Source organism: Theropithecus gelada, chromosome 3 (assembly GCF_003255815.1).
Source record: "Theropithecus gelada isolate Dixy chromosome 3, Tgel_1.0, whole genome shotgun sequence".
Taxonomy (NCBI): Eukaryota; Metazoa; Chordata; class Mammalia; order Primates; family Cercopithecidae; genus Theropithecus; species Theropithecus gelada.
Window position 1 is genome coordinate 64,564,545 of NC_037670.1, and position 19,519 is coordinate 64,584,063.

A 19,519-nucleotide genomic window follows, 5' to 3' on the forward strand; every position below is an offset into this window, starting at 1 on the left:
GTTTTTAAAATAGACTAAACTAGTAAGGGACATCAAAGAACAAATTATGTTTAAAAGGCACTCCGTATTTTACTCCAGGTTCATTCAGCTATTGGAAATCTGCAGACTCCAGGGTGATGTGGCCAATTCAAAAGCACATTGGGATTTATATTCAAAATTGTGCCTACTTTCCTTTATTAAAAGGGGTTATGTAACAAAATATGTCAGGAAATGGCTGAAAGGAAAAATAATTCTATGAGGGGATCACCATAAATCATTAATCATGTGTCTTTATAATCCTTAATAGATTTTCTAGTGACATGGTCTTAATTGGTAATTTCTCCAAAAAGGATCCCTCCCTCAAGTAGAGGTCAGAAGGAAATACATAGCTCTTGGAAAGAGCAGGCCAATGAACCCAGACACTTGGGTATGGAGGGGAAGCCATACCATTGTGGACCCTACACAGGAAAACACATTGCTTCCTTATGTAGTTCAAATGTCTTATCTGACAATATTTCAGATATTCTTGCAAGGCCACATTAAATCCTATTTATAGTAGTAGGAATGCATGTGTGTGCATGTGTGTGCATGCATGTGTATAAACCACATTATACATCTACATGTCTACATATGCCCCGTGCTACTGACTTTCGACCTCACCTGACAAAGATGAGAATACAGCAGCATAAGCAACAAGATCCAGCAAAGGACATACAGAAATCTGTACTGAATTTTCCTATCTTCCTGCTCCCAGAGTTCTTGGCATTTAGTCGCAAAAATAATCATTGCGGTATCAACCAAATTTACCTTAGCTGCTTCAACGTAACAGAGAAATTCAGCCATTTCAAAGTGAAAATACACTGAGACAAATAACTGGAAACATTATCTCACAGATTGGCCCCTGATCTTTTGAAATTTTCTTTCCTGGTGTCAGTAACTCACACCAATCAACATGTAAAAAATAATAAAATCTTAACGCATTAGAACTATGTATAATGCTGATCAGATACAGTTTTTATTTTACAACCTCCAGGATGAATTTTTCTCTTCCTCTTTTTTTGTAGGAGTAAGTGCAGCTGAGAATGAGCCCTTAGGAACCCACCTTGGCCATTGCAGAAGGTCCCAGTGTAGCAGAACTCTCAAGAGGAGAAGTATTGTGCCCTGCGTGGCCAGTTCCACAAAGATCCAGCCTAGAAAGTCCATCTTAAAGGGACTCACATAGGAATCAATGCCGAAGCTGTGGGTCAGGTCATATTTGATCTGATTATAGCAGAGTTCTATCAGTCCTTGACCAAGGCAGAATTGAGGAAAAATAGTAAAGACCCACTTGAGGACATCATAGATATTTTGTAAATTCTGTACAGTGAAAAAAAGAAAAAAATCCAATTAAAAGCTATTCCCTTTTTCATAACATATACCAATAACTTCTTTTTCTCCTTAGTTACTCTGTGTTCCAAGTCTTCCCTATCCCAACTACTCACTGATATTCTCAGACAGCCATCAAAACAAAGCAGATCCTTCTTGAGATATTAGATCTACTGGTATTTACCTTTCAAAGTTTTCCTTGCTTGAGAACAGTGATGATTTTTACATCTATTTTTAAGGAAATCACAACGATCTCTACACAAGTATGAACAAAAGTGTTAGCAATATATGAACACTGCGTTAACAAATAATCCATACATAAAAGGGGGATGCAGCTGCACAAACTCACAGAATAACCATCCATAAGTGTTCGATTTAGGATTATGTGAAAATTTTGCAAATGATAATTATACAAAGAAATAAATTAGGAAACACAAGTGTTTGCTCACCCTACATCCCCCTCACTCCAACAGGAAGCCTCACCAGTGGGAAAGAGAGATGTTCCAGATCTTGTGTTTGAACTTAAAATGTGTCATCATATAAACTGATTTGGTAACAATGAAAATGATTTCATTAACACTATAGTTTGTAAACACAATGGTTAAATACTGGTTACACTAGATATTAAGACTTATTGTTGACCTTTGTGGAAGATGCAGTGGCAATTCCTCAAAGATCTAGAACCAGAAATACAATTTGACCCAGCAATCCCATTACTGGGTATAAACCCAAAGGAATATAAATCATTCTATTCCAAAGATACATGCAGGCATATGTTCACTGCAGCACTATTCACAATAGCAAAAACATGGAATCAACCCAAATGCCCATCAATGATGGACTGGATAGATGGATACACCGTAGAATACTATGCAGCCATAAAAACGAAGGAGATCATGTCCTTTGCAGGGACATGGATGGAGCTAGAAGCCATTATCCTCAGAAAACTAATGCAGGAACAGAAAACCAAACACTGCCACTTACAAGTGGGAGCTGAACAATGAGAACGCATGAACACAAGGACGGGAACAACACACATTGGAGCCTGTTGGGGGATGGGGTGGGAGACAGAGAGCATTACGAAAAATAGCTAATGCATGCTGGGCTTAATACCTAAGTGATGGGTTGATAGGTGCAGCAAACCACCATCGCACACATTTATCTATGTAATAAAACTGTACATGCTGCACATGTACCCCAGAACTTAAAATATTTTTATTTTTTTTTAAACAAAAGACTGATCTGAGAATCCAGTCACCTTCCTTGGTTTCTTTCATTAATTCTATAAGAATTAATGCCACAAAGCTCCATAACCTACAAATGAAAATTTGAAATTATTTGAAAAAACATTTGAATAATGTTGCTTCCTAAGCAAATAATATCAAAATAAAAGAGCAAAGGAAAAGAAAGACCCAAACAAAAGCAATAAGCTGCTTTTTATTATTTTTTACCAACTGATGTACATCCATTTTCGGCAAACACCTCATTGCTGTTGATTTTTTTTTACAAGTAAGCAATGCTGTTTATAAATAAAAGTAACAATGCCTTTCCACTTGCCACACGGGTAGAACCTCATGAGTGGAAAGGTTCCTGGTCCGCTTCTTCTTTGGATATGGAAAATTCTCCTTCCTTTTTCTTTTGGAGCTAAATCTCACTTCTGTGACTCCACTCCCATGGGCAGCTCTCTGCTTCCAAGTTCCTCAGCACTAGGATTATCTACTATGAGTCTCTTTTCAGTTTCACCATGGTTCATGGTTGACATCCTCATGGTTCATGTCATGTTAGAGATCCAATGAGGGAGGAGGAAAATTGTACACTATCTCTACTGATTTCGATTTTCTTCTCAAGCTAAAGCCAATTAACTGTTCTGCAAGTTTTCTCTTTAAAGTGTAGACATATTAATATAAATCAGTGTCAATAATAAATCTGTAAAAAATCACCAAAATAGATTATTACCTTCACTGAATGCATAATCGATGTTTACAGAGTTCACTGCTTCTATCAAAATAGGAAGCACAATAATAAAAACTAATGTTAGCTATCATTGGCAAATCTACTAAGTCTCTGAAAGCGCAGCCATGAGGAAGTAGACTCATCCCAATTAAACAGGCATCAGCCCCTGTTTGATTTTAAATGAGAACTGCAGCACATGCTTCAAAACTAGGAGCTCAGTAGCTTTTCCAGGTCATTTTCTCAGCCTCTGAGTTGGCCAAACATTTGGGAACTACTGAGGAATCAGACTCCATATAAACAGCAAGGAATCAGGAGAGAACAGTGTGGCCAGAGCTGAGAAAACAGAATGAAAAGGATTGCAATAAGGGGGACAGAGGACAGTGCAAAATCTGAAGTCCTTACCTCCAGGTAGCACCGGGGATGCTGAGGGGCTGAAAGATGTATTAAAGCAGAGGCAAAGACCCAGGTAGGCCTCACTAAGGGAGGAGACAGGAGTGAAAGGAATGTGGCAGGACGAATGGGTTCAGCTTGACCTAGACACCTGCTGGAGATGACACTTAAGAAATGACTTGCCAATCGGAACGGCCTATTGGAGAGTGGTGCTGATCTCACAAGGAGAAATTCTTCCTGACCATGGGCCTTATGCTCAGGAAAGCCCTTGGCTGCCACACTTGGAAAATAGCAAAATTAAATTTGTTCCAGAAATCACAGAGAAGAGGGCAGAATCCCCCAGATCATCATTCAGACATGCTGTGCCCTGAGAGCATGATCAGCTGTGGTATGGCCCATCCTACCTTGTAGAGTCTGACCCTAACAATAGTGAACATTAAGAGGGCGTGTTTCAATGACTCACTGTTCCGCCATTCATCAGTAATTCATCAACAGTCTCTGATGAAAATGCTGGGGATATGGCAGTGAACATCTTCATGACTCTACCTTCAAGAATGGAGTGGCTGAAACAGCACATCTTTTAACCAATTGTTGCTAAGCCTTTTTATAATGGCTTTTATAATGGCAACATGTTTTTTGTTAATTAGAATCAATTTATCTTTCCGGAGTTTAAAGACAGTGGATACCAATGCATTTCCATTGAATTCCAGTTGGAAAAGCAACAAGAGACATGAGTTAACACCGTCTTTGCACTAGAGGTGCAGAAGTGTAGAGGTGATGCTACAAAGCTACTGACCTTAGCTTTGGAGATGATGGCTAGCAACCGGGGCATGACGGTTATGAGCATGGTACAAAGGCCAAAGATGAAGTTTAGTGAGACATAGGAAATGAAAGCCACGTCTGAACTGGAGAAGATTCTGGACATCAGGTACATCCACGGAAGAGTTGCATATCTGAAAAGTAAAGTAAAAAGTCATGTTTGTTTTACTATAATATTTATAGTAGTTTTCTCTTATCTATGGCAGATACATTTTAAGACCTTGGGGTGAATCCCTGAAAATGCAGATATTACTGAACCTTATACACTATGCTTTTCCCCATACATGCAACCTATGATAAGGTTTGATTTATAAATTAGGCACAGTGAGAGAGTAAGAACAATGACTAATATAAAATAGAACAATTACAGTAATATGCCAGCATGCCTACTCTAGCACTTTGGGGCCATCTAGTAAAACAAGGGTCTCCTGAACACAAGCACTGCCAGGCTGCGACAGTCAATTTGGTAACTCACTGACTCCCAGATCTGAAGTGAGGATGTGCTGGACAAAGGGGAAATTCACGTCCCTGCCAGGACAGAGCAGGACAGTATAAGATTTCATCATGCTACTCAGAACATTGTGCCCTTTAAAACCGATTAATTGTTTATTTCTGGAATTTTCCATTTAATATCTTGAGACCACAGTTGACTGTGGGTAACTGAATTCTCTGAAAACAAAAATGCAGATAAGGGGACAGCCATAAGACTGAATTATAGATGCAATTTTATTGGCCCAGCAATTTTTCCTCACTTGGTGAACAGAAATGAACTTTACATAAATACATTCCATGGTATTTTTCGAAGACAACACACTCTTCCTGGGGCTTCAGAGGACTCTGCAATGCAATAGAAAGAACACAGGATGGGGTCACAACACACGGGCTGTACATGGGCCTGAACTCGTTGGCTCTGTGGCCTGGAGAAAGTCAGCTGACTTCTCCAACTTTTCTTCCCCAAAAGGAGCTTCTTTGCTCTGCTTCTCGTCAGGAAGGCAGGAATAATACTTAGTTGTTATATTGAGAATTAAAAGATATCAAGAATATAAAAAGCTGCAGAGCTACATAAAAAAATGAGGCCTAAAAATAAACACTGAAAGCCTTCTTCCAGCATCCATTGCACAGAGGTACCACCTGTAACTCCTCAGTGTGCCCTATTCTTCCTTTAGTCCCCAGCAACCCAGGAGACAGCACTGTAACCATCATCTCACAGGCAAAATAATGGGGATTTGCAGTTCAGACACTTGATCGAGCTTTGCAGGTGACAAGTAGGTGAAGCTGAACATGGGGTTCATTTCCATGTGGCCACAAAACCGGGGAGTAAGAAGCATTGCTAAATATTGAACCCTAGAAGCAGTCCCCACATGTGTCAGATGATGTCAGGATCTAAGATACCACCCAAACGTCCCTAAAAGGAAAACATTTCATTTTCTTCATTCTGTCTCCTCCATTCTAGAGCCAGGTTTCACTCATGGCAATTTCCCTCTGCTCCTTCCTGAAATAATACCACTGCACCCAATAAAGGAAACACACTTTGAATGATGGTTTCTAATATCAGCAGAGAAGTCACTGATTTTGAATCACAACTTTCCCGAAAGATTCTCATGTATCTGGAGCTCCAACAAGTTCTCTGCTCACTCAAGGTAAATGTATCACTGTTTTCTTATGGTGAATAATTGGCTTAACCTGAAACATTTCAGTGCCTGCAAAATGTCTGAGATTTTCTTAATATGTTAACAAGTTCTGAAAAGCATGAGACTTCAAAATGATATAAGAGATTCCAGGCCTTCAAGTTAACTCTTAGTCTAGTATACACTCCCTTTCATATGATATCTATGATATTGGAATGCTTTCCTGGGTTAAAAGATACATTCTCATAGTTCATCAGATATATATAATATGATATATAAAATCATATAGTGTTTTAGACACTCTACTCAATAGCAATCTGCTTCAAAATGTGGGCATGAAGATAATTCTTTCAAAGCACAAAATGGAGGCAAGAGCTGTTCTAAAGCAGTTGCTGCATAAGATAATCAACTAATTAAATCAAAATAATTACCAGAGAGGTAAGTCATGACTTCTTAGGGCTGTACATTATCAACACCTCTGTCTGAAATAAACTACCACAGACAGAATTCAAAACCCAACACATATTCACCCACGCCACACACCTTCCCTCTTTCCTTTATTGTCCCTTCTGAGACAAAATCAAGTGCTACACTCTGTCATGCGACTGTTTTGAGAATCAAATGAAATCATAGAATTGCAAGTAATTTTGCAATGAAAACATAAGCAGTAGTAGAAGTTTGTGAGCCAAATTTCGGGGCAGCTGTAACTGCCATAAAATTCATTCTAAGAGTGAATGAAAACCCTCTCCAACTTATAACTACCGATTCTAACTCTACATTCTGGAACAACATGTGACAAATTGCTTTTCTTTTCCATGTGACAGTCCTTTAAATAGCTGAGGATAGCCATGTTATTCCGCTTAAACCTCCACTACAAAAGACTGGGTCTTTCTCTGCTCCTTTAACAACACGATATTCAACCAGCTCTCTCTGTTAAATTTTGCATTGTGGAACTTAGGGGAGTTTAGGTAAGGCCACCTCACAGAGAACATGATGTGGTTGGCCTGGCACAACACACAGCAAGATTATCATCTGCTTTGATCAGCATCTCCACATTCAGCAATACAATCTAAGGGTGCAGCAGCCTCCCCGTCTTGCTGTGGAGCCCGCATACCCGATCTGCACTTGAGGGACTAATTAGCACCTCAACACTAGGCTCTACTTCCTTTGAGATGGTTCAGCATCTGTACTTTGTTATTTATTACATAAGGTTTCCATGCTGGGTTATGTTATTTAAATATTTGACAAGTGGATCAAAGCATTATTTAAGAAAAACAAAGAATCAGAGACATAGTCCTAAATGAAGTCACACAAGAGTTCCTGTTGCTAGATGAATGAAGAGTCTTTCAGTGTGGTTTTCAACTGGCTATGATTCCATCACTTTTTTTTACTACATTTTCACTAGTTATCTTTCAAATGCTTGGCTCAAATGAACATATTCGCAGTTCCAGTCTCCTTTCTTATAAGAAAAAAATGAAATTGGCTTAGAGAGCATAATTTATTTTTTTGTGAAAATTACAGTGGATTTCAATAATCTCCAGGCTTTTATTAAAATATAATATCATTTTAATGATTTTAAAATTTGCTAGAGATTGACCTACTCTTCACAACATCATGGAATTTATGGGGGAAGAAAATTCCCCTTTTGAAAATCAGCCACTTCCCCATGCTCTGTGAATTTCCCAAGAGACCAAACAGGATTCTGTAATCTCATCTTTTGGCACTAAATATACATCAAATGTGTTCTTAAGGTTTCAATTTTTATGTAGGCTAGGCTCTGTTTTCTTTCATTCATTTCAGATGTTACTTCCCTCTTTTGGATGCTAATTATCTCTGACTCTCCCTTTTGTAGTTTAAATAACAAACTGTCCTTGATAGAAAGAAGAAAAACAATAAAACTGCTATTGGGCATATTTGTCTTGTTATCTCTTAAAAGAATCAATTCATGTATACTATCCCTTATTCTTTTTTTTTTATTATTATCATACTTTAAGTTCTAGGGTACATGTGCATAACGTGCAGGTTTGTTTCATATGTATACTTGGGCCATGTTGGTGTGCTGCACCCATTAACTCGTCAGCACCCATCAACTCGTCATTTACATCAGGTATAACTCCCAGTGCAATCCCTCCCCACTCTCCCCTCCCCACAATAGGCCCCGGTGTGTGATGTTCCCCTTCCTGAGTCCAAGTGATCTCATTGTTCAGTTCCACCTATGAGTGAAAACATGTGGTGTTTGGTTTTCTGTTCTTGCGATAGTTTGCTAAGAATGATGGTTTCCAGCTGCATCCATGTCCCTACAAAGGACACAAACTCATCCTTTTTTATGGCTGCATAGTATTCCATGGTGTATATGTGCCACATTTTCTTAATCCAGTCTGTCACTGATGGACATTTGGGTTGATTTCAAGTCTTTGCTATTGTGAATAGTGCTGCAATGAACATACGTGTGCATGTGTCTTTATAGCAGCATGATTTATAATCCTTTGGGTATATACCCATAATGGGATGGCTGGGTCATATGGTATTTCTAGTTCTAGATCCTTGAGGAATCGCCATACTGTTTTCCACAATGGTTGAACTAGTTTACAATCCCACCAACAGTGTAAAAGTGTTCCTATTTCTCCACATCCTCTCCAGCACCTGTTGTTTCCTGATTTTTTAAAGATTGCTATTCTGGCCGGGCGCGGTGGCTCACGCCTGTAATCCCAGCACTTTGGGAGGCCGAGGCGGGCGGATCACGAGGTCAGGAGATCGAGACCATCCTGGCTAACATGGTGAAACCCCGTCTCTACTAAAAATGCAAAAAATTAGCCGGGCGAGGCGGCGGGCGCCTGTAGTCCCAGCTACTCGGGAGGCTGAGGCAGGAGAATGGCGTGAACCCGGGAGGCGGAGCTTGCAGTGAGCCGAAATCGCGCCACTGCACTCCAGCCTGGGCGACTAAGCGAGACTCTGTCTCAAAAAAAAAAAAAAAAAAAAAAAAAAAGATTGCTATTCTAACTGGTGTGAGATGGTATCTCATTGTGGTTTTGATTTGCATTTATCTGATGGCCAGTGATGACGAGCATTTTTTCATGTGTCTGTTGGCTGTATGCATGTCTTCTTTTGAGAACTGTCTGTTCATATCCTTTGCCCACTTTGTGATGGGGTTGTTTGTTATTTTCTTGTAAATTTGTTTGAGTTCTTTGTAGGTTCTGGATATTAGCCCTTTGTCAGATGAGTAGATTTTCAGATTCCTGCCTTTAAGCAGCCATTAATGCCTGGACTTGCTCTTAGGTTTCAGTTCGGGATTCGGCTTTCCTGAGTTTGCCCTTGGGCTCCCTGTACCCACAGATCCTTAGAGGGACAACAGGCGTGAGCCATTTCTGCTATCCTCACCCAGAGATTGCCAGGCACACAGGAGACAGTGGTTCCCCAGACCAGGTCTCTCACTGCCCCTCCTGTTACAGTGGGGGGTCACCAGTTCCACTGGCTGTGCTCCATGAAGAAAGAGCTACCTTCTAAATCTGCATCCCCATGGATGTCACCCGGTGACCCTGATTGACTTCCCTTGGGGGCTCTTCTTCCCTGGAATTAGCTGTGACCACAAATACAGTCTGAGTTATCTTTGACATCTTTCCAGTCCCTGCAACCTAAGAGTTCTTAACCAGAAGTGTGTAACCCCTATTGCCTATGATTGTGCTTTAACAGACCTGTGAATCTCCAGAAATTCTTTGAAAAATGTGGTAGTTATGTATGTGAAGAGAATTCTTAGTTTAATTCAAATTCTTTTTTTTTTAAATGAAGGTATTCAAATTCAAATTCGTAAAGGGTTTCAAAATCAAAACAACATTAATACAAAATTCTAAAAGCATGTTTTTAAGGCTTTCTAACCATTTCATCTAAGTTTTAACTCAGTTTTTGAGATATACTCTCCTAAAATTCAAAAAATAATTTTATAGCAAAGTTTATTTTACTCGAACTAGAGGGAGACATGACAACACTATCCATTCAATTGGATCAATAAACTGAAATCAAACTGTGTTCTTAGAGCTGGGTACACACACATGTAGATCTTTATACACAAGTCCATAAATTTCTAGTTAAATATAATAAACATATGTCTACTATAAGCATGCTTTATAGCTTAGGATATTACATCTTCTAAAGAGTAAAATAATTCTAAAGAGTAACAATAATGGCTAAAATTAATTTAATGAGTACTTTGTACCAGTCATTGTCCATGATATTTGCATAAACTATTTAATTTAATCTTTATAGCAAAAGACATGAAGTTTTATAGAGAAAAAACTGAGCATTAGACAGAATAATTAGTATTACCAAAGCCACAGAATTGGGGTGAGTAGTAATATCAATGTTCCCCCAAAAGTTTGTCTGTCTGTCTTGTTTCTCTCTCTCTCAATCTCTCTCTCCCTCTCTCTCTTAATCTCTCTTTCCCTCTCTCTCTTAATCTCTCTTTCCCTCTCTCTCTTAATCTTTCTCCCTCTATCTCTCTTTCTCTCTCTCTCTTATCTACCTACTTCCATTCATCCACCCATCCACCTACACATTCATCTAGTAATAGTACATATTTGTTTAAGTAAAACTCTGTCTCTAATTAGACGTTTTGAATAATTCTAGGCCACTTATATAAATACAAACTGTAAATATCATTTTATTTGCAATCCTCTTAAATAAAAGCAAGTTGTTTTATCTTTTAAAATAGCCTTGAATTATAATAAATTAGTATGATAATTATTTTCCCTACTAAGTATCTCTTATGTAGTTAGCCTGTATATAAGCACACATGCATGACACATAAGAAGACGTATATATCCTGATACCAGGTAGATATAATTTTGAGGCCACTAGCAATGATCCTGACTAGTATGCATAAATCAGAAATTCATAAAATGACTTTTCTTCATTTGCTATTTTTTCATCTGAGAAAAAAAGTGATAGAAATTAGACAAAACATTTTCAAACTACTAATATTATAGGAGAGGAGAAAAAAACGCCAGACAGCTTACTGAGAGAACCTCCACAAATGCAATCTCCCAGCTAACTGGATTATGTATTTGAGCCCCTGATTAATGTCAAAGTGAGAATAATAGAGAATCCATTTCCAGCTGCACAAGTTTGTCAAACAGCTTGAGGGTCTGTCTGAGACAGGGCAGAGCTGTCTTCATCACGACCAGGTCAGCCCTTCCTTCCTCCACAGGGCATTCATCATCCTACTCAGGCTTGTTTGCTCCGTGTCCCTTGCAGAAGCAACATAATTGCTTCAAAAGAGAGGAAATCATGAAGTCGACAGCAGGTTCAAAGCCATCCTGAGGGTTTTCTTTTTCAGAAAACAAACCGTAATTCTGCAGCAGCGTTTCTCATCACATACCCGAAAAGTGACAGCAGGAGGGCCGTGGCTGCCAAGTTCTCGCGGAAAGTAAAAGCTGTTAACTGGAAGGCGACAATAACAGCAACACACAGGCAGACGGAAACCAAGTAAAAGAGCTGAGAAAATAAAAAGAAATAAAGGAGAGCTGTTACACCAGATGGTCATATTGATTATCATATACTTATCCTGAAGTTTCCTTTCAACTTCACAAATATATTTCCTATTTTGCACATTAGGAGTTCTGTAGCCATGGAATTAGTCCTGGAAAGTCACTTATTATAACCTGAGTTGTATCCCCCCAAAATTCATATGTTGAACCCCCAGTATTTCGAGATGTGACTGTATTTGGAGACAGGGCTTTAAACAAGTGATTAAGGTAAAATGAAGTCAATTGGGTGAGCCCTCATCCAACATGACTGGTGTCCCTAGAAGAGATCAGGATGCAGTCACTCACAGAGGGCTGACCATGTGAGGACACAGGGAGAGGATGGCTGTCTACAAGCCAAGGAGAGAAGCCTCAGAAGAAACCAACCCTGCCAACACCTTGATCTCAGACTTCCAGCCTCCAGGACAACGAGAGAATCAAGTTTCCCTGGTGAAGGCACCCAGCCTGTGGTATTTTGTTATGACAGCCTGAGGAGACTACTACTGTCATGCATACCCATCTCCTTTGAGGAGGGTCAAGGAATCCAATCAGCTTTCAGGAAACACAGCCTCCTCCCACACATGTAGAACCAAGGACAGACTCCTCACACTACCTCTCTATCCAGCCTCACCTTAAGGTGCTCCCCACAGGCCAACAACAGCCATGGCTTTCTTTGGGGCTGTCACACAACTGGCTCCTTCTTCTCTTAGAGCCTCAAGTTGCAGAGCTCTTCCTGCATGTCATCCATGGGGAGGGCCCCTTCTTACCTCACAGATCTCAGCTTAAGTTTCACTGTCTTCTTTGACCTCCACATTTGAAGTCATTCTCCATCCCGTCATCCCGTCATTCTCTTTCATTCTATCAATAGACCCAGTCATGGGCCAACTGTATCTTGTGCATTTATTTATTTGTTTGTTTACTTGCTTGTTTTCTGCTTCCTCTCATGAAAATCTCTCTGAGGGGAGCAATCTTCTCTGTTTTATGCATGGTTTTATGCCCAACACCGTTTGTGGGGCTGTGATAGAATAACATAGACCAAGTGTCTTATAAACCACACAACTTTATTACTCACAGTTCTGGAGGCTGGAAAGACCAGAATCAAGATGTTGGCAGATTCAGTGTCTGGCAAAGGCTGGTTTCCTGGTTCAGACTGTGACTTCTCACTGTGTTCTCACACAGAACTCTCTGAGGCCTTTTTTACAAGGGCACTAATCCCATTCAGGAGGGCTCCACCCTCAGAACCTAATTACCTCTCCAAGATCCCACCTCCAAATACCATCACACTGGGGTGATCAACATATGAAATTTGGGGGGACATAATCATTTAGTCCATAGCAACCTTGTACACACCTTGACCCACAACAGATCCTCAAAAATTTTATTAAATCAATGATTGAATAGAATAAGCAGAGAATGATTGGATGAAGATGGAAACCATCCAAACAAGAAGCAAAGAACCCTCTCTGTCCTTAATCCCCAAGGTCAAACATCACAGAGTAAAGAAAAGCCAGACTGACTGGGAGGCATAAAGAGATAATAAACTAAGGATGCAGAAAGGAAGCAAGATCCTGGGGTTTTGGAGACTTGGAAAGCCCCATGGTGTCCTATAAGCATGGCCCCCTGTGTGTTGTGATTCTCTCTTGCCACACCCTTCTTCCCTGTTCCCTGGGAAAGTTGTGGCCCTTAGACACTGTTAAATGACAGATGTAAGAGAGTCAAGTAGCCAGCAGCAGTGTGTAGCGTTGTGAACAAAACTGGACCAGGAGACAGAGGCTGGCACTGAGAAGCCATCTCTGTACCAACTAGAAGTAAAACCTCGTACAAGTCACTTCCACTTACCTGCCTTCAAGTGTCCCTCAGTAAATATAAGGATTTAAAGACCCATAATTTGTCAATCTTGGTTAAGATTCATAAATCACCTTGAGTACCTAGTAAAACACAGACCTCCAAGTCCCCCTAGTCCTATTGAATAGAATCTTGAAGGATAGGCCCTTGGGAATCCTTATTGTTACCAAATGTCCCAGGTGATATCTATCACCAGGCAGGTTCAGGGAAACTTCTGATTAAATTAAATGAACTCCTGAAATGTTTGGTAACTTAGGTGTAATCCCTATAAAGTGTACTTTCAAAACAAAACAAAACAAAACAAAAATCCAAGTTACACCATCAAAAGGAAATAAATTAGCTAAATTCTAAGCCAGCTCAAAGAAATAAACCTTACAGGAAAGCAACATGTTAATATGTGGAATTTTGTGCAGAGTGTAGCACAGCTCGGACAGCACCTGGTGTGTGGAAGGTGCTCAGTAAATGGTAGCCCTCCAGCCTTCCACTGACTTACATATGACTTTCTGTATCACAGGATGAATCATATGTATGAGGGCAAGGACATCACTTTCCTACAAAATAAAGACAGCTCCACCAGATAACAATAACAGTAGATATTGACCACTAAGAACAACTTATCATATAAGATGCATTTTTTTTAGTTAAGATAAATGTCCTGAAGAATAGGGAACACCTAGACAAAGCATCCATTATTGTCCCTAAGGACTAGAGACGCTGATCTGGAGGGTTTCCACTGGGGAACTGAGTGCATTCCAGAAATGCTAGTAATACCTGCCATACCTATTAGGCAATGAGGCACAGGTCTCACAGAAGCGGGTGTTAGGCATGCAGATGAAAGATCATTTCTAGTGATTTTTATCATCTCACCTACTACCCCGTTGAGAAAAGCATAGTAAAGGTGATTATCTCCTCATCTCCTCAGGAAGAAACTTTACATCTTTGTGAAGTTCTATAATTTCCGAGTTCTCCAGCCTGAAGCTTGTCAGTCTTCCCATTAGGAACCAATTCTATGGTGATCAGTAAAGGTAACTTAATCTGAAATGCTCTTATCAATAACATGACCCCTTTTTGTGGACACTCCGAGGCAGCCAGGGCCCCACACTCCCCTCCATCCCTCCATACACACACACGATTTAGATCACTATTGTGGAAGCACACAGAATCTCATTCCCAAATCATACCATGTCATATAGGAAGTTTGTGAACCAGTACATTCTGTAGCCAAGGCCACTTATGTGCTGCAACCTTTTGGCTCCAATCACTCTGTCCCTCACCACGGAGCTGCCGATGGATGCAGACAGGATGGAGAATCCCAGCACGATGCAGAGGGCCACTCCACACTGACGGATGCTCTCCAGGCTGTGGGCAGAACAGAGCAGCTCTCAGGCGCCAGACGAAGAACACAAGCCTTCTTTGCTAATAACAATCAGCAATGATGACAGCAGTGAAAACTGCTAATTAAAAATTCATAATCAGCCAGGCATGTTGACTAAGGGCATGGATTCCCTCATTAAGTCCCCTCAGCCACCTTTTGAGACATGGATGACTAAGCTCAGTTTACAGAAGACATAACTGAGGAGCACAGTTTGAGGGCATTTCAGAGCTTTCTTGTGTCAAAATCTGCTCTTCACCATTGAGCTTGACTCCCAATTAAGATGAAAGATATCCTCTGAGCAGCATCCGGGTAAGCTGTGACCTTTTCCCACACGGGGACTGCTTTACAATGCAGTAGCATCTGCCAGAGAGGAGCCTTCACTACAGCTCCACACTGTACTACTGGCCCATCTCTGAATTTAGTCACATGAAATGCCAAAGAGATTTTGCAATAGATTGAGGTGCTTTGTAATAATATACACTGTACATTTTCTTAGTAATGATTTTACCTGGAGCACTACTACTTTCACTCAAGTCAATTGCTGCCTCCTCTCAACCCCTCCCTTCTTTAGGAACAATCAGACCACAGATGGTCTTTCAGGAGGCCGACACGATGGAACTCCTCAGCACAAGTCATCTGCTGTGCCATGCCTTCTGCTCCATTGTGTCGCACTCTACAACAGATGTCAGCTAGCCTACTCTTGGAATTCTGGAAGGTGTCAGACACTGTTAAAGCTAGAATCCTGAAAATCATTATGGGAATGTGAGGACAAGCTGCAACCCAACCCATGCTTCCTGCCGGTTCCTGCCAGATTAACAACTTGAGCAGAGAATGCCCATTAAGCAGATTTGCATTCTCCAACTTAATTTGGTAGGTATTTTAAATTATTTTAAAGTATTTTTAAATACCTATTTTTATTATTGACTTTTAATTAACAGTTTGTCAACCATATCACAGAGAAGGGAGATGGGGGAGAAAGAGAGAAGACAGGTGGAAGTGTGCTACCCTTTACAAAGACAGTGAGAACTGGCACAGAATTCTGTACTTGAAGAGCTCTGGCCTTATCCCCGCCCATGTCTCCATCTGGATCTTGAGGAAAATCTTGCATGAGAAATATTCAAGGAGGCATTACTATGTTGACCTACATGAATACAATGTTTATGATTTTAACCCCAAAAACTCTTTGGAAGGTGTACAGCCACATAAGCTTCTGGTAAATCATTCCCTTAGAATAATTTCTGCTTAGAAGTACAGTTGCATGACATAATCATCTGTTTTAAGCTCAGTCAATGCACCACCTCTCTTAATAGTCATTTTTCTCACACTTTGCAAAGAAATGTTCAAGTCCTGTGGGCATTTCTTACTAATTCTATAAGCCATCTCTTGGGGCAAATACAAAAGAGAGACCAAAGTCATCCCTAAGTAACCCACAGATTTTCTTCCATAGTCAGAGTGACACACCCCTCAGCATTCCGTCAACTCACATCCTGTCCTCATTCAGCAAGGCCCCTCCATATGGGTGGCTGTAGAGTGTTATTCCTGTGAAAGACAAATTGAAAAGTAAGCCTTCAGCCTGCTCATGGTGAATCGCAGCTCATCTACAGGCTACGCAGATTCCCTGTGCCATCACGATGTATCCTGCTTGCTTTGCCCATGCCCCGGCCGATTAGCAGAAAAGAATGGCAAATGGCACTGTGAAATTCAGCAAATATGTGCTGGGATTTCTGTCACTGATGTTGTTGTCAAACATAACCAGTATGACTTGTTCATGCTTTACATGACAGGCACTGTGTTTATAGGTTCTCACATTTTATTGTCTAATCCTCATAAGTATCCCATAGCCTATGTTTGCAGAGAGGAAACTTACTCAGGCTAAGTAACAATACACAAATAAGACTATTTCATATGTATCAGATCAATATTCACTTCTAGATGAAGCCAGGTCTAGATAGATAGAAAACTGAACTGTTCCATTGAACCAATTTTGGTTTAGGAGTTGTTTGTTTTGTTTCACTTTGCTTGCTTTCTTGGGCTTGTGCATGTGTGTGATGCCAGCAGCCAAAATGAAGAAATTGCCATCAGCTTATCAATTAAAAGGATTTTATTATAAGAGCTGTTTATAATATCACCGAGTGGGATAGTGCTTCCCTAGAGAATTCTAGTCAATATTGTGTTAAGAAGAATTCCATAAATAAAATCGGTTCGTGTTTTATCTTGGACATTGTGGACTGTGAGAGTAATCAGGTTTCCTTTTCCTAATTGGTTGTGTCAGTGATTGGAGTCAAATGTGTGGCTTGTATGTGGAGGCCATTACCAAAGGCACAAATCCTTGCTCCATTTCATTTTGCCAGTCCTAGATTTTGCTTATTTTTCTTTTGGCTCACCTTCAATTTACCTTATCATCTGTATTTTAATTTATCCTATCACCTGCATTTTAATTTATCTTATCATTGGTATTTTGCATTGCCTTATGAGAGCACATTAAATTCTTACTGAAACATCATGGGGTATAAGTAAACATACATAAAAGGTACAGAGTTGGAACAGGCTACAGTGCTCCAAAATTCCAACAGTTTTGCCACCAAGCATCTGGACTTCTGTCCCTTTGCCACCTGCTCTTCTCCCCAGCTATGCCAGCCTTTTTTTCCTTCCACTGGGGACTCAGCTACACACTAAGGCAAGTTCTGGCTCATAGAAGCAACAACAGTAGGAGCTATTGGTTCAGCAAATCCACTGTACAGTTTTCCAGAATAATTTTTTTGATTATGAATTAATACTGCCCAGATATTCCGGTCCAGGCTCACAGTGTGTGTGCCTGACACCTGCTGCATCGTCTGCTGGATCCTGGACTTACCACATTCATCATGACTGAATTATGGTCTTGAACCCTCACCTGTCTGGACCAGTAACACCCACCAGTCTTTCTCCTATGTGTCTTTCTTTCACCAAGCTTGACTTCTAGCCTACTTCTCATGGGGCCTGCCAGTCCTGTCCTTCCTAGCTAAAGTGTTGACTCACAGGCAGCTTCTCACTTCATGTGCAGCCCAATGTCAACCAACCTTGTCAGGGGGTTGGAAAAAGTCAAGTGACATTAGATAGTGTTTATAAAGTATCAGATCCTGCCAAAGTATGGCCCGTGCCCCACTGGTGCTGTGGATGGTGGGAGTATATTTGCAATGTTGTGTGCTCTTCCAGATTCTACAAAAGAATGAGAACATTCTAGATTAAGAGGATCCCGAGAAATGTGGTTAGCTAAGTACATGTCTTGGAATTACATTATTTGAGGAACACAGTAGAATACTGAAATTGTTTAACCTAAATACACACACACACATACACACACACACACACTCTGGGGCAAATATCCCCATCATCTTCCCAGTCACCCAGGCTCAGAAAACACTAAGTCCTCCCATCTCCCTGCTCTTCTTAACCCCACACGTCCAAGAAGTTGCCGAGTCCTGTTACTTTCACCTGAACTCCATCCTCGCTGTGCCAGGCCTCACTCACAAACATGTGCATGCCTGCTCAGCTCGCTTCTCCACACACTGATGAATCCCCTCACCCAGAAAGTCTAGAGAACTTCCAGAAAGAAATAGAAAAATATAGAGCCCATATTCTTTACCTAGACACAGATCTCCTTTAAAGTCAAATCCAATCTTTGTATTCCCCCACTGCTCCCATTTGAAAAGCTGGATTGTTATCATTTCCCCAAACTATGGCTGCAGGCATGCGTCATCATTTCCTTATGCTTCCTGTCCAGCCCTGCTGACACCCAACTCCTGCCTCATGTCTGTCCAACGCTGAATTAAATTTCCTTTGTTTTCAATTATTATTGCTTTCATTTTGTTTGTTTTGTTTCCAGCTTTATTCAAGTATAATTGATAAATAAAAATTGCATACATTTAAGGTGTACAATGTAATGTTTTGATATATGTATACATTACAAAATTATTATCACAATTTTTATCCTGCTGGTGGGAATGTAAATTAGTAGAGCCATTACGGAAAACAGTATGGGATGTCTCAAAAAATTAAAAATAGGTCTACCATATGCTCTAGCAAACCCATTTCTGGATATATGTCAAAAAATAAAGTAAAATAAAATACTATCTTGAAGGGATATCTGCAGGCCCATGTTCATTGCAGCATTATTCACAATAGCCAAGATATGAAAATAACTTGTGTCCCTTGATAAATGAATGGATACAGAAAATATAAGATAGACAGATATTCATGCACATAATGGAACATTACTCAGCTTCAGAAGAGAAGGAAATTCTGTCTTTGAGACAACATGAATGAACATGAAGGACATTATGTTAAGTGAAATAAGCCAGTCAAAGAAAGGCAAAATCTCATTTATATGTAGAACTTTTAAAAATCAAATTCACAGAAAGGGAGAGCAGAAGGCTGTCACCAGGGGCCAGGGGAAAGAGGCAATGGGGAGATGTTAGTCAAAGGATACAAAATTCCAGACATAAGATAAAGGCTGGGCATGGTAGCTCACACCTGTAATCTCAGCCCTTTGGGAGGCCAAGGAAGGAAGATTGCTTAAGCCCAGGAGTTTGAGGCCAACATGGAGATCCCCCATTTCTACCAAACAAATTGTTTTACTTATCAGGGCATGGTGGCATGCAATTGTAGTC

The 19,519-nt window shown here is 40.3% G+C and overlaps 1 protein-coding gene across 1 annotated transcript in view; it reads right to left on the bottom strand.

Moving 5' to 3' along the window:
- Positions 1 to 19,519, bottom strand: part of ABCA13 (ATP binding cassette subfamily A member 13) — a 505,863-nt gene that overhangs the window by 126,465 nt on the left and 359,879 nt on the right. Inside the window, exons 49-53 of the mRNA XM_025379476.1 lie at positions 16,355 to 16,409; positions 14,677 to 14,854; positions 11,506 to 11,621; positions 4,484 to 4,640; positions 1,082 to 1,335 (exon numbers count right to left, since the gene is read on the bottom strand). Coding sequence (XP_025235261.1) covers positions 1,082 to 1,335; positions 4,484 to 4,640; positions 11,506 to 11,621; positions 14,677 to 14,854; positions 16,355 to 16,409 — 760 coding nt within the window. The remainder of the gene's footprint in view (positions 1 to 1,081; positions 1,336 to 4,483; positions 4,641 to 11,505; positions 11,622 to 14,676; positions 14,855 to 16,354; positions 16,410 to 19,519) is intronic.